Raw genomic sequence first — 14072 nt, forward strand, 5'->3', positions numbered from 1 at the left:
GCACACGAGAAACACACGAGAAACACACAAGAAACGCACGAGAAACACCACAAGCACACGAGAAACACACGAGAAACACACAAGAAACGCACGAGAAACACCACAAGCACAGGAGAAACGCATGAGAAACACACGAGAAACGCACGAGAAACGCATGAGAAACACACGAGAAACACATGAGAAACACACGAGAAACGCATGAGAAACACACGAGAAACACACGAGAAACGCATGAGAAACACACGAGAAACGCATGAGAAACACACGAGAAACACAGGAGAAACGCATGAGAAACACACGAGAAACGCATGAGAAACACACGAGAAACACAGGAGAAACGCATGAGAAACACACGAGAAACGCATGAGAAACACACGAGAAACACACGAGAAACGCATGAGAAACACACGAGAAACGCATGAGAAACACACGAGAAACACACGAGAAACGCATGAGAAACACACGAGAAACACACGAGAAACACATGAGAAACACACGAGAAACGCATGAGAAACACACGAGAAACACATGAGAAACACACGAGAAACGCATGAGAAACACACGAGAAACACAGGAGAAACGCATGAGAAACACACGAGAAACGCATGAGAAACACACGAGAAACGCATGAGAAACACACGAGAAACGCATGAGAAACACACGAGAAACACAGGAGAAACGCATGAGAAACACACAAGAAACACAGGAGAAACGCATGATGTACCAACCCCTCGTCTCCGAGTTTGTCTAACCCGAGAAAAAAACAAAACAAAAACCTGAAAGCATGGAAAAGTTGCCTGCTGTCCTATAAGCAGGCTCTGCGTAAGGCCCAAACCAGATATTATTCAAATCTAATAGAAGTCAACAAAAGTAACACTAAATTCCTTTTCAGCACTGTAGCTAGGCTAACAAACTGTCACAGTGCAGTAGAGCCCTCAATCCCAGCTACACTTAGCTCTGATGATTTCCTCCTATTTTTTAATAATAAAATAAAAACAATCAGAGATAAATTAGATGAAATTACCCCCGCTATTAGCCCTGAACTAGCCCAAGCTGTAAATCTAACGTCCCATATAAATCCACCTGTAAACTTAGAAAGGTTCACAGCTGTTGATCAAGCAGAGATAACTTCAGCCATTATGTCCTCTAAAAGCTCAACTTGTGTCCTAGACCCCATTCCAAGCAGACTCCTCAAAGACATTCTTCCCCTAATTATAGACCCTATTCTTAATATAATAAATACTTCACTAGAAAGTGGCTATGTTCCACAGTCCTTCAAACATGCAGTCATTAAACCTCTTCTGAAAAAGCCTAATCTAGATCCCGACCTATTGGTAAACTACAGACCTATTTCAAATCTTCCCTTCGTCTCTAAAATCCTTGAAAAAGTTGTAGTAAAACAGCTTTGTCGCCACCTGCAGGACAATAACTTATTTGAAGTTTTCCAGTCAGGGTTCAGAGCCCTCCACAGCACTGAAACTGCACTAGTTAAAGTCACAAATGATTTGTTATTAGCCGCTGACGATGGACTGGTCTCAATCCTGGTTCTGTTGGACCTCAGCGCAGCGTTTGACACCATCGACCACAACATTCTACTGCAGAGGTTAGAATGTGATGTAGGTGTTGGAGGAACAGCCCTCAGCTGGTTTAAATCCTATCTATCTGATAGGTTCCAATTTGTTAATGTAAACCAGAGCTCCTCACCAAGCTCTAAAGTAATTTACGGTGTGCCACAGGGTTCGGTACTCGGTCCAATTCTGTTTACTCTTTATATGCTGCCATTAGGCAACATTATCAGAAAGCATGACATTAACTTCCACTGCTATGCAGACGACACTCAGCTGTATTTATCAATGAAACCTGATCAGAGCGATCAAGTAGACAGACTTAGTACTTGTGTGAAGGAGATAAAAACCTGGATGACACTAAACTACCTGCTTCTTAACCCTGAAAAAACCGAGGTCATTGTGCTTGGCCCTAAGCATCTACGAGACGCTCTATCTGAGCAGATAGTCACACTGGACAATGTCAGTGTAGCCTCCAGTTCTACTGTAAGAAACCTTGGAGTCTTATTTGACCAGGAGCTCTCATTTAAAGCTCATATAAATCAAGCTTGTAAAACAGCCTATTTCCATTTGCGCAACATCGCCAAAATCAGAAGAATCCTGCCTAAAAGTGATGCCGAAAAACTTATCCATGCATTTGTAACGACTAGATTAGACTACTGTAACTCCCTGCTTGCAGCGTGTCCTAAAAGCTCCATAAAAAGCTTTCAACTGGTTCAAAATGCAGCAGCAAGATTACTAACAGGAACAAAAAGAAGAGAGCACATTACGCCAGTGCTGAAGTCTCTTCACTGGCTCCCCGTCGAGTCCAGAATCAAATTCAAAATTCTACTCTTGACCTACAAAGCCATAAATGACATGGCCCCATCCTACCTCAAAGATGCTATAGAACCATATCATCCAAACAGAGCTCTTCGCTCTCAGAATGCCGGCCTTCTGGTGGTGCCAAGAGTCTCTAAAAGTACTGTAGGAGGTAGAGCGTTTAGCTACCAAGCCCCTGTGTTATGGAATCAGCTCCCGACCCATGTTAAATATGCTGACACAGTCTCTTCATTTAAGTCCAGGCTTAAAACGTTCCTCTTCGAAATCGCTTATGGTCAGAGTAGTTAGGAACAGAAAGATAAACCCACAGCTTCAGCTACGCTGCCCTAGGAGTAACTGTGCTGGGGGAAGTATGACAGCTTGAGCACTATCCTCTTCTTCTGACTACTTATGCTATCAAACAATATTTATTTTTTAATTCCACTTGCAAACTGTTCACCGCCTTCTTTTTCTTTCTCTCACTCCTGAGGACCTGTGGACCCAGATGTCCCTCTCCTGGTGAAGTGGTCCCTGCCCTGTGTGGACGGTCCCTCATCTGCCTGAAGAGTGGCTCCAGTTCGCCTCAGTCGGTCCCTCATCTGCCTGAAGAGTGGGTCCAGCTCGCCTCCGACGGTGCCTCATCTACCTGAAGAGTGGGTCCAGCTCGCCTCCCACGGTCCCTCATCTGCCTGAGGAGTGGGTCCAGTTCGCCTCCGACGGTCCCTCATCTGCCTGAAGAGTGGGTCCTGCTCGACTCCGACGGTCCCTCATCTGCCTGAAGAGTGGGTCCAGCTCCAGTCTCCTCGTGTCCGTCTGTCCGTCTGTGAGAGTCGGATCTCTCCTTCACTGGAACTCCTCCAGGTTTCTACGCTTTTTTCCCAAAGAGGTTTTTTTTGTAGTTTTTCCTGGCCGAGAAGGAGAGTCTAAGGACAGAGGACCCTGGGACATCGTCCCTCGCCACCACAGACATTGTCTGACTTCATCGCCACCACAGACATTGTTGATTCATTTCTCCCTGTGGCCCTCAGAGGCAACTGTTGTTGTGATTTTGGGCCTTACAAAAATAAATTGATTTGATTTGATTTGATTTGATGAGAAACACACGAGAAACGCATGAGAAACACACGAGAAACACACGAGAAACGCATGAGAAACACACGAGAAACACACGAGAAACACATGAGAAACACACGAGAAACGCACGAGAAACGCATGAGAAACACACGAGAAACACATGAGAAACACACGAGAAACGCATGAGAAACACACGAGAAACACACGAGAAACGCATGAGAAACACACGAGAAACGCATGAGAAACACACGAGAAACACAGGAGAAACGCATGAGAAACACACGAGAAACGCATGAGAAACACACGAGAAACACACGAGAAACGCATGAGAAACACACGAGAAACGCATGAGAAACACACGAGAAACACAGGAGAAACGCATGAGAAACACACGAGAAACGCATGAGAAACACACGAGAAACACAGGAGAAACGCATGAGAAACACACGAGAAACGCATGAGAAACACACGAGAAACACACGAGAAACGCATGAGAAACAGATGGTCCCCCTGACATCGCACGGTCCCCCTGACACCGCACGGTCCCCCTGGCACCGCACGGTCCCCCTCGCACCGCACGGTCCCCCTCGCACCACACGGTCCCCCTCGCACCACACGGTCCCCTCACCTGCCGGCGGCTGCTCCGTCTCCATCTCCGGGTGGTAGACCAGCTCCGGCCCCGTCTCCGCGTCTCCAAAGCCGGTGTCGGGGCTGCTGCTCGGCTCCTCCTCCATCCCCGCCCCCGACAGCCCCGCCTCCTGCCGACTCATCTCCAGCACCGCCGCCAGCATCTCCTCATCGTTCAGGCTGAAGTCCGACGACTCCATCACCGGAGCCGGCTGGAGAGTCAAGAGTTCAACATCAAAACTATGAAAGTATTACATAAAAGTTGTAAAAACATCAGGCCAAAGTCACTATAAAAACATCAGGCCAAAGTCACTATAAAAACATCAGGCCAAAGTCACTATAAAAACATCAGGCCAAAGTCACTATAAAAACATCAGGCCAAAGTCACTATAAAAACATCAGGCCAAAGTCACTGTAAAAACATCAGGCCAAAGTCACTATAAAAACATCAGGCCAAAGTCACTATAAAAACATCAGGCCAAAGTCACTATAAAAACATCAGGCCAAAGTCACTATAAAAACATCAGGCCAAAGTCACTATAAAAACATCAGGCCAAAGTCACTGTAAAAACATCAGGCCAAAGTCACTATAAAAACATCAGGCCAAAGTCACTATAAAAACATCAGGCCAAAGTCACTGTAAAAACATCAGGCCAAAGTCACTATAAAAACATCAGGCCAAAGTCACTATAAAAACATCAGGCCAAAGTCACTATAAAAACATCAGGCCAAAGTCACTATAAAAACATCAGGCCGAGGACAGCAGGGACACCGGGGGACAGCAGGGACACCGGGGGACAGCAGGGACACCGGGGGACTCCGGTGTGACTCCGGATTCCCTGAGGGGCCGTAGGACGTGTCTGGAGAGCAGAATAAACGGTCCTCACCTCCTCGGCTCGCTCGTCGCTCTCTTCGGTCAAACAGGTGCTCAGTCGCCTCTTTCGACTCAGCGTGACTTTTCTGTTCGACTCCTCTTCACCGTCCGAGTCCAGGAGCAGAGACGAGCCGGCCGCTTTCCCGCCCGCCCTTCTGCAGAAAGACACACCTTTATGCACCAAACTTTAAACATTAATGACACAAGGTTCTAGAAAAAAAGTGTTTGATCATAAAACAAACCTGCATTGCACATGTAAAGGAAGCAAACTGCTTTTAGTTTGAACAGAGCGAAAATCTCCAGGACGTTTTTTTCTGATAATCTTTTAGTTTTATTCATTTTTTAAAAAGCGCACAAAATCACTCTTAACTTATTTTCAGTTCCAGAGAGTTTCACGACCTTCCAGACAAATACAAACCTCATTCTTACACATGGATCGCTCCCAAATAGTCAAATCACGCCGTCTTTACACAACACGTTCAAATGCGATGACTAAACTTGGCACATCAAATGAACAATGCTAAAAGCTACACGTTTATAGGTCTAAAGTGAGGACGCGTCGAGTATTTATGATTGTATTCTACGAGAAATATGACTCTCACGTGTCAGACGTGAAGTGACGTAAAGTGACAGTCTGCAAAAATATGACTTTATAATGAAGTCAATGGAACGTAAAATGCTCTAAGAGGAAACGCGTGATGCTAGAAATACAGAAATCATTTGCCAATAAACGCCCGGAGCAAATATAAATCACACAGGAATTACACGTGACGAGTGAGAGTGAAGAGAATTACAGCGAAAATGAAGTTTAAAAGCTCAAAATAGGTTTATTGCCAATGAACAGAATTCAAACATAGGAATGTGTCTTGGTGATTCAGTCAAAAGAGGAACAATGGAAAACTGCTATGGGATTAAAATAATAAGCAATCAGCAAAAATAAAGCTTAAATATGTACACAAATTTACAGTTGTACAGATTTACATTTGTAGTGCAGAAAGAGAACAGGGAGTGATTAAATGATGGTTAAAGTGACAGTGTTTAAGAAGTGTTCATGAGTCCAACAGCAGAGGGAAAGAAACTGTTCTTGTGGAGGGAGGTTCTGGTCCCGGTCCCGATCCTGCCTGAGGGGAGTGGCCTCCTGCCTGAGGGGAGTGGCCTCCTGCCTGAGGGGAGGGGCCTCCTGCCTGAGGGGAGTGGCCTCCTGCCTGAGGGGAGTGGCCTCCTGCCTGAGGGGAGGGGCCTCCTGCCTGAGGGGAGGGGCCTCCTGCCTGAGGGGAGTGGCCTCCTGCCTGAGGGGAGGGGCCTCCTGCCTGAGGGGAGTGGCCTCTCGTCCCGGGAGGTCCCGGGTGATGGCGGGCCCCCACTTGAGGTCCCGGGTGATGGCGGGCCCCCACTTGAGGTCCCGGGTGATGGCGGGCCCCCACTTGAGGTCCCGGGTGATGGCGGGCCCCCACTTGAGGTCCCGGGTGATGGCGGGCCCCCACTTGAGGTCCCGGGTGATGGCGGGCCCCCACTTGAGGTCCCGGGTGATGGTGAGCTCCCAGTCTGAGATGGTGAGGGGGGGCTGGGGATCATCTCCACGGTTTTCTGGGCGTTGAGCTCCAGGTTGTTTCCGCTGCACCAGGACACCAGCCGGTCCACTTCCTGTACGCAGACTCATCCCCGTCTGAGATGAGCCCAGTGAGGGTGGTGTCGTCATGGCGATGAGGGTGGTGTAATCCACAAACTTAATTAGTTTTATGGAGGCGTGGCTGGAGGTGCAGCAGTTTGTGTACAGGGAGAAGAGCAGAGAAGAAAGTACACAGCCCTGTGGACTCCGATCCGTCAGGAAGTCAGCGCCGGCCCCCAGCGCCGGCCCCCGCAGGTGGGCAGATCTCCAGTGTTTGGAGATCACGTCACATCAGAACACCAGGAGTTGTTGAAGTAGAAACAGACCCCGCCTCCAGCCACGTCTCCGTAAAGCACAAAACAGGAACTGAAGAAAAGTCTGTTTTGTCTCATCAGCAGCGCCAGTTCGTCCAGTTTGTTGGAGAGTGAGTTCACATTGGAGAGGAAAATCCCAGGTAAGAGCGTTTGTGTGACGCGCTTCCACCATTACCTTCCTCTTCTGCGGCGCCATTTCCGCAGCAGATGCTAAAAAAATAGGAACTAGATCCGTAGGAGTTGTGGTTCTGACTGATAAGAGCTCTTCAGGGGTGCAAGAGCTCTTCAGGGGTATAAGAGCTCTTCAGGGATATAAGAGCTCTTCAGGGATACAAGAGCTCTTCAGGGATACAAGAGCTCTTCAGGGATACAAGAGCTCTTCAGGGATACAAGAGCTCTTCAGGGATACAAGAGCTCTTCAGGGATACAAGAGCTCTTCAGGGATACAAGAGCTCTTCAGGGATATAAGAGCTCTTCAGGGATATAAGAGCTCTTCAGGGATATAAGAGCTCTTCAGGGATATAAGAGCTCTTCAGGAGTGCACGAGCTCTTCAGGAGTGCACGAGCTTTTCAGGGGTATAAGAGCTCTTCAGGGATACAAGAGCTCTTCAGGGATACAAGAGCTCTTCAGGGGTATAAGAGCTCTTCAGGGGTATAAGAGCTCTTCAGGGGTACAAGAGCTCTTCAGGGATATAAGAGCTCTTCAGGGGTGCACGAGCTCTTCAGGGATATAAGAGCTCTTCAGGGGTATAAGAGCTCTTCAGGGGTATAAGAGCTCTTCAGGGGTATAAGAGCTCTTCAGGGGTATAAGAGCTCTTCAGGGATATAAGAGCTCTTCAGGGATATAAGAGCTCTTCAGGGGTATAAGAGCTCTTCAGGGATATAAGAGCTCTTCAGGGGTATAAGAGCTCTTCAGGGGTATAAGAGCTCTTCAGGGATATAAGAGCTCTTCAGGGGTATGGTATAAGAGCTCTTCAGGGGTATAAGAGCTCTTCAGGGGTATAAGAGCTCTTCAGGAGTGCACGAGCTCTTCAGGAGTGCACGAGCTTTTCAGGGGTATAAGAGCTCTTCAGGGGTATAAGAGCTCTTCAGGGGTGCACGAGCTCTTCAGGGGTATACGAGCTCTTCAGGGGTGCACGAGCTCTTCAGGGGTATAAGAGCTCTTCAGGGGTGCAAGAGCTCTTCAGGGGTGCAAGAGCTCTCTTCAGGGATATAAGAGCTCTTCAGGGGTATAAGAGCTCTTCAGGGGTATAAGAGCTCTTCAGGGATATAAGAGCTCTTCAGGGATATAAGAGCTCTTCAGGGGTATAAGAGCTCTTCAGGGGTATAAGAGCTCTTCAGGGGTGCACGAGCTCTTCAAAAACAGACAAAACAAAGAGCAAATAGGGCGAGTAACATTATGATCGTTTTACCTTGAGATTAGAGAAACCGGCGCTTGTGAACTCTTGAAGGCTCTGGCCCTGCAGGAGAAACAGTAAACACCATTTGAATCCGTGTTTAGTTGCACGTTTTACACTCGACACGGCAAGTATCCAACGACATTTGACCAGCCAGACGCCTCCGGACTCGACTCGTTTGGGCTGCACGTCTGGCGGGCCAAAGCCGTTACCGCGGCGACGAGGCGGCGTTGCTTACGCTGTGGTCCAGTTGAGGCTGACGGGGCCGCGCGTGGACTCTGCGCAGTGCGACGAGAGCGTGAGGAAGCGCGGGATCACCACCTGCTGGCCCAGTTTGGAGTTGAGCGAGAGCTGCGCGTTGAAGCTGTACCGCTTCAGATGCAGGATCAGCACCCTGGAGGGGAAAGCACCTCGTTTAAAGCCGTTCTCTTCACAGTGTGGACGGTTAATGCAGTGATTATCTCCCTTTTAAGCACTGAACGAGGAAAAGCGACAGTACAATATAGTCTTTACTTCAAAATGTGTAAATCCTCTGATTAATCGGTTGATGGAGTCCAAGTTGACCAACAGTTTTATAAAAGGCGACTAGTTATTTTATTGGGTTTATACTTTTCCTTACGGGCAACGGCAGAAAGAAGTGACTTTTTAAAGTTTATTCACCTTTTTTGTGCAGTTGTTGAGTGAAATTAAGCAATGTAATGTGTGTATTTTGGGTCGGATTAGAGTTTCTATTCTTACACTTCTTTTGTTTAAGTCGACTAATCAATGCCCAAGACGCATTCAAATATTTGGAAATTAAAACAAATAAACGACAAACTACTGTTAAATGCAAAAGTGTTTTAAGACTGGCGAGAAAACGTACAGAAGGTAGAACATACCTATAAATGTAACAAGTACACACTAAGGGGTTGAAATGAAACCCGTTCTCAGGCTTTGAGATTGTTTTCTTTGGAATAAAGAAACGTGAACACGGTTATTTTCACGTGCACAGCAAAACTCTGATCATGGAGTTTTCAGATGGAACATTTACACGATCAGACATGAGTGATCCGATTTATTTATGATCATTCACTCTTGTGCAGGTTTTGACAAGGAAAATTAAGCGAAAACGACAAACTAACGTGGCAAAGATGAAGACCTTCAATATTTAAAAAAAAACAACATTCAAATGTACTGTAGTTTATCTTTCTTCCAAATACAACAGTTGCTCTAAAAACACAATGATTAAGCCGGCGTTTTGGATGATCCGATCACTAGAATAATCTGACTTTTGAGAAATCCGATGTTTACTGACCAAAGTGTCGCACGCTTTAAGTTCTAAAACGTCTCTTCCGTTACCTCGGTAACTTGCTGAACTTGTGCGTCACGGTGGCCGCTTTCCCGTTGCACTTTTCGCATGAGTATTCGATCTCCTCCATCTGGAAGGGACAAAGCGTGCGTGTGTTTCACTGGAGCGTGTCAAACGTGTGCTCGAAAACGTCTGAAGAGGAGGAAACTCACTCTGAAGAACAGGTCCAAAGAGTCTTGTATCGAGCGCAGGGGAAGAGTCTTTTTCCTCCGCGGCAGGTCTATGGAGAGGTCGTTGAACACCTCGCGCTTGGTCACGACTTCGCCACAACTGCAGCAAAAACAAACGCAACACAAAACACACGACAAATGTCACTTCACGGCCAAGACGACGCCGCTCGATACTTAAGGCAAGTTTTTTTTTATTTATTTTTTACTTAGACTGCAAATAAAAGCGCGGCTACTTTAATGCAACGGTTTGAGAAGCAAAACGACTTGAAAACACTGCCATTTTATCGTTTGAACAGTCATAATGTTCCTCGCACGTTTCGGGCGGAGCTTTGTGGGCGACTGTGAGCAATACCCGGCACAGGAACGACCCCCAAACTGTATTGGAAGAAAAGCACAAAAACGTGTCACGCGCACTTGAAAACGCGCCTTTGTCGGGGTTTGACAATGACGTTTTCAAAGCTGAAGGTGATTTTTGCTACAAATGAGATTGTACTAAAGTAAAAAGGTACATATATTTTACATTTTATACCTCCAGGAGCTTGATGGTTACGTTTGTATCCGATGGTGGACAAATAAATTACCGTATTTTCCAGAGTATAAGTTGCACTAGCCAAAAAATGCATAATAGAGAAAAAAAAAAAAAAAAAAAAAAATACGTTTAGGTGATATTTGATCATTTTTCTTCTCGTGCAGCTCCACAAAGAGCTCAGACATTTGCTTATACTTTTGATCGGAAAAAGTTTCAGTTTGTAAGTCATTTACAGCGATCAATGGTTTTAAAGCAGCACTCAGTAACATTTTCTCCTTAGTACCGCTTTAAAACCCCCGATTGCTCCTTATTGAATGTCTTGTGATGGTTAAACGTGTGTTTTCGGGGCTTTTAAAGTGTCCTACGTCGCCCCCTGCTGTCTCGGAGCGGAAAATCAAATCGAATCAAATCAATTTATTTTTGTAAGGCCCAAAATCACAACAACAGTTGCCTCTGAGGGCCACAGGGAGAAATGAATCAACAATGTCTGTGGTGGCGATGGAGTCAGACAATGTCTGTGGTGGCGAGGGACGATGTCCCAGGGTCCTCTGTCCTTAGACTCTCCTTCTCGGCCAGGAAAAACTACAAAAAAAACCTCTTTGGGAAAAAAGCGTAGAAACCTGGAGGAGTTCCAGTGAAGGAGAGATCCGACTCTCACAGACGGACAGACGGACACGAGGACGTCGACCTGAAACCAACTCTCCTGAGAAACCCTGGCTCTTTTTTATATTAGTTAAATATTTCAGTATGTGATTACACTGTCTTATTATGATAAAGACAATATACGTTTGTTGATCTTTTTTCCTGACCCAGTTTTCATGGGGCCCTGCAGGGGGAGCTCTATCGCCCCCGACTCTCCAGCAGCGCTCACCATTTGCAGGTGATGGTGTGTTGGACCTCGAACTCCATGTTTACGGCCACGGGGCAGGTGTAGATGCGCGACGTGTCCGCCTCGTCTCCCGGCTCCGCCCTCGCCGGGGCGGAGCTCTCCCCCGCGCCGGGCGGCGACGACGACGACGACGAGGCCTCGCTCTTGTTCATCTTCTCCACGTCATCCTTGAGCTGGTCCAGGCACTGGCTCAGGAACTCATGCGCGTCCTGACGACACAAAAGCGACTGTTACACTGAGAGGAGGAAACCAGAGAATATCTTAAAGTGGGAAAGGAGAGAATCAATAATGAAACGAGCTACAAAAGAGTAAAAAGAAGTAGGGCTGCAACAATTAGTGCAATAAATGTGACTAAAAATAATAGTATGTGGATCATGTTTATTGTTAAGTGACTAAACAGGTTCTAAAATGCTCCCGAAAACATGTTATCAAGTCAAAATGTCACAAAATAAACTATTTTCAGGCTTCGGTTTGATCTCGCTACATTGAAATCCTCCAGTACAATAGAAATCATTGTTTGTCCAGTCGACTAAAACAATAATCGTGAGTTGCAGCTCTACAAACGAGCTCATTAGCTTTTGTCTTTTCATTGGATGGAAATGAGGCAGCCCCAAATAAATTGTATGTTTGCTGTAACCCGACCAAACATTTTTCAAGTGGGTCGGTGTGATAAAATGTGAATATATGATTATATTTCTGTGATGTATTTTATCTGCATAATAGTGATATTTTATCTGCATCATTAGTCTAAGAGAAGAACGGGTGTGTGACAAACTGCATTTGTGAAGGGGTCGTAAAGATGGGCCAAAGAATGTTGCCCCAGGGGGGGTGACAGCCCAGAGGAGTTTGGGTAATGTTTACCCAAGGCTTGATCTCTAGGAAAAATACCAGCTGTAAAACAAGTGCCTTGATGTGAAGCTGACCAATGAGAAATGTGACCCGCCTATTCCAGAATATCTAATAAAACCAACCAGCATGGGAAAAAACGGGGTGAGACGCAGGAGGATCAGCCAGGCTGCTTACAACAGCCTGGCTGACGCAGCCCCGCGTTTTCTCCCAAGCTTGCCATACAAATGTCTGATATTTCTGTGTAGTTTTATATTCTAAGTTGAATTGTGTTCTCTATGTTAAGGAATAGCATTGGTGTATTGTCTGATTCCATGACAGTCGGTAATTTTTTTTTTTTTTACTTTGAAGGCAAAAAAAAAGATCCAAATTGTCGCCATTTTTTTTATTCTGGTAGTGACCACCAGGGGTCAGGCTTCAACAGTCAATGACGGAGAACGTCTCGATTTTAAGATTCAAATTAAAAAAAAATTAAACAAAAAAACAAAACAAAAAAACAACGCAGCGCAGGTCAGATTTAATATGAAATCGACACCATGATGGTGAACGACATGAGCGGTGGGAAAGATAAGATAAGATAATCCTTTATTGTCCACACATGGGGAAATTTCATTACCAGTGGCGCCTACAATGACAAACCAACAAAAAAAAAAAAAAGTATCACGGCTTCAATCCTCCATGATCTGTTCAATACAGAAGCTTATGGAGGACCGAAAATGTGGACGGATATACATCGTGCATTGAGTTATCTGCCCCTGGGATGATAGAGAAGTTGTCCAGCACTACAAAATTATTCATCACGGTGCTTTTTTGAAAAAGCGGTCGGTGAGTCGGCGAGATATAAGACAAGTCGGCTAGTTTTTTACCGAGTCGGTCGGGTTACGGCAAACAGACATGTTTTTTTGCTCAGCCCGATGCATCTTCAAAGTGGCACTATTTTCTCTTAGTTTGAATACAAAACCTGCATTTTCAGTCCCACAGACGACACAGATTCTACCGTCGTGTTGTCATGCCGACCGTTTGAGCGCTTACGTTTTGCATGTTTCCAGAAAACCTCTCGGCCGTTGAGGAGATGGCACTTTTGACTTTCCGGAGTAAATCCTTCTTGGTCTCTGGACAGCCCACGTCCTTCTTGGCCATGAGGTGAGCGAAGCGCCTGGGAGAGAGAGAAGACCACGGTAGAACTTTGGGCAGCACAAGAGAGAGTTTTCAATAAAAATCGAAAAACTCATTCCATTTGTGTGATTTTTGAACAAACTATTTTACTGCAGCGAGTGGAGTCAATGTAAACAAGTCCAAACTAAGACATGTGCACTGCATCATGTGGAGTGTTGATCTCTCGTTATGGCAGAAAAATCACTATCGCAGCAAAACAAACATTTCAATAAATAAAAACACCAGGATTCTTCATCTGACAAATGTAAGGTTCCGGCCCCGTTACGCTCGCGACCCGGCCCCGTTACGTTAGCGGCCCCGTTACGTCGTTACGTTAGCGGCCCCGTTACGCCGTTACACGCACGTTAGCGGCCCCGTTACGCCGTTACACGCGCGCCCGCTGCGCCGTTACACACGCGGCCCCGTTGCGCCGTTACACACGCGGCCCCGTTACACACGCGGCCCCGGCCCCGTTACACACACGGCCCCGGCGCGCCGTTACACACGCGGCCCCGTTGCGCCGTTACACACGCGGCCCCGTTGCGCCGTTAGGCCGTTACACATGCGGCCCCGGCCCCGTTACACATGCGGCCCCGGCCCCGTTACGCCGTTGCCCCGTTACACATGCGGCCCCGGCACCGTTACGCCGTTGCCCCGTTACACATGCGGCCCCGGCCCCGTTACACATGCGGCCCCGGCCCCGTTACACATGCGGCCCCGGCCCCGTTACACATGCGGCCCCGGCCCCGTTAGGCCGTTACACATGCGGCCCCGGCCCCGTTAGGCCGTTACACATGCGGCCCCGGCCCCGTTAGGCCGTTACACATGCGGCCCCGGCCCCGTTAGGCCGTTACACATGCGGCCCAGGCCCCGT

General features: G+C 47.0%; 2 protein-coding genes across 2 annotated transcripts in view; one reads left to right on the forward strand and one right to left on the reverse strand.

The window, feature by feature from the left end:
* The window catches only part of LOC140360017 (E3 ubiquitin/ISG15 ligase TRIM25-like), a 246013-nt gene that overhangs the window by 107205 nt on the left and 124736 nt on the right, over window positions 1-14072 (forward strand). The window lies entirely within an intron of this gene.
* Window positions 1-14072, reverse strand: part of usp37 (ubiquitin specific peptidase 37) — a 30168-nt gene that overhangs the window by 4666 nt on the left and 11430 nt on the right. Inside the window, exons 11-18 of the mRNA XM_072445302.1 lie at window positions 13076-13199; window positions 11180-11406; window positions 9762-9879; window positions 9600-9679; window positions 8500-8655; window positions 8277-8324; window positions 4955-5096; window positions 4069-4279 (exon numbers count right to left, since the gene is read on the reverse strand). Of these exons, the coding sequence (XP_072301403.1) occupies window positions 4069-4279; window positions 4955-5096; window positions 8277-8324; window positions 8500-8655; window positions 9600-9679; window positions 9762-9879; window positions 11180-11406; window positions 13076-13199 (1106 nt within the window). The remainder of the gene's footprint in view (window positions 1-4068; window positions 4280-4954; window positions 5097-8276; window positions 8325-8499; window positions 8656-9599; window positions 9680-9761; window positions 9880-11179; window positions 11407-13075; window positions 13200-14072) is intronic.

Source organism: Eucyclogobius newberryi, unplaced genomic scaffold, assembly GCF_026437365.1.
Source record: "Eucyclogobius newberryi isolate DKJ021-1_F unplaced genomic scaffold, fEucNew1.0.hap1 SCAF_14, whole genome shotgun sequence".
NCBI lineage: Eukaryota > Metazoa > Chordata > Actinopteri > Gobiiformes > Gobiidae > Eucyclogobius > Eucyclogobius newberryi.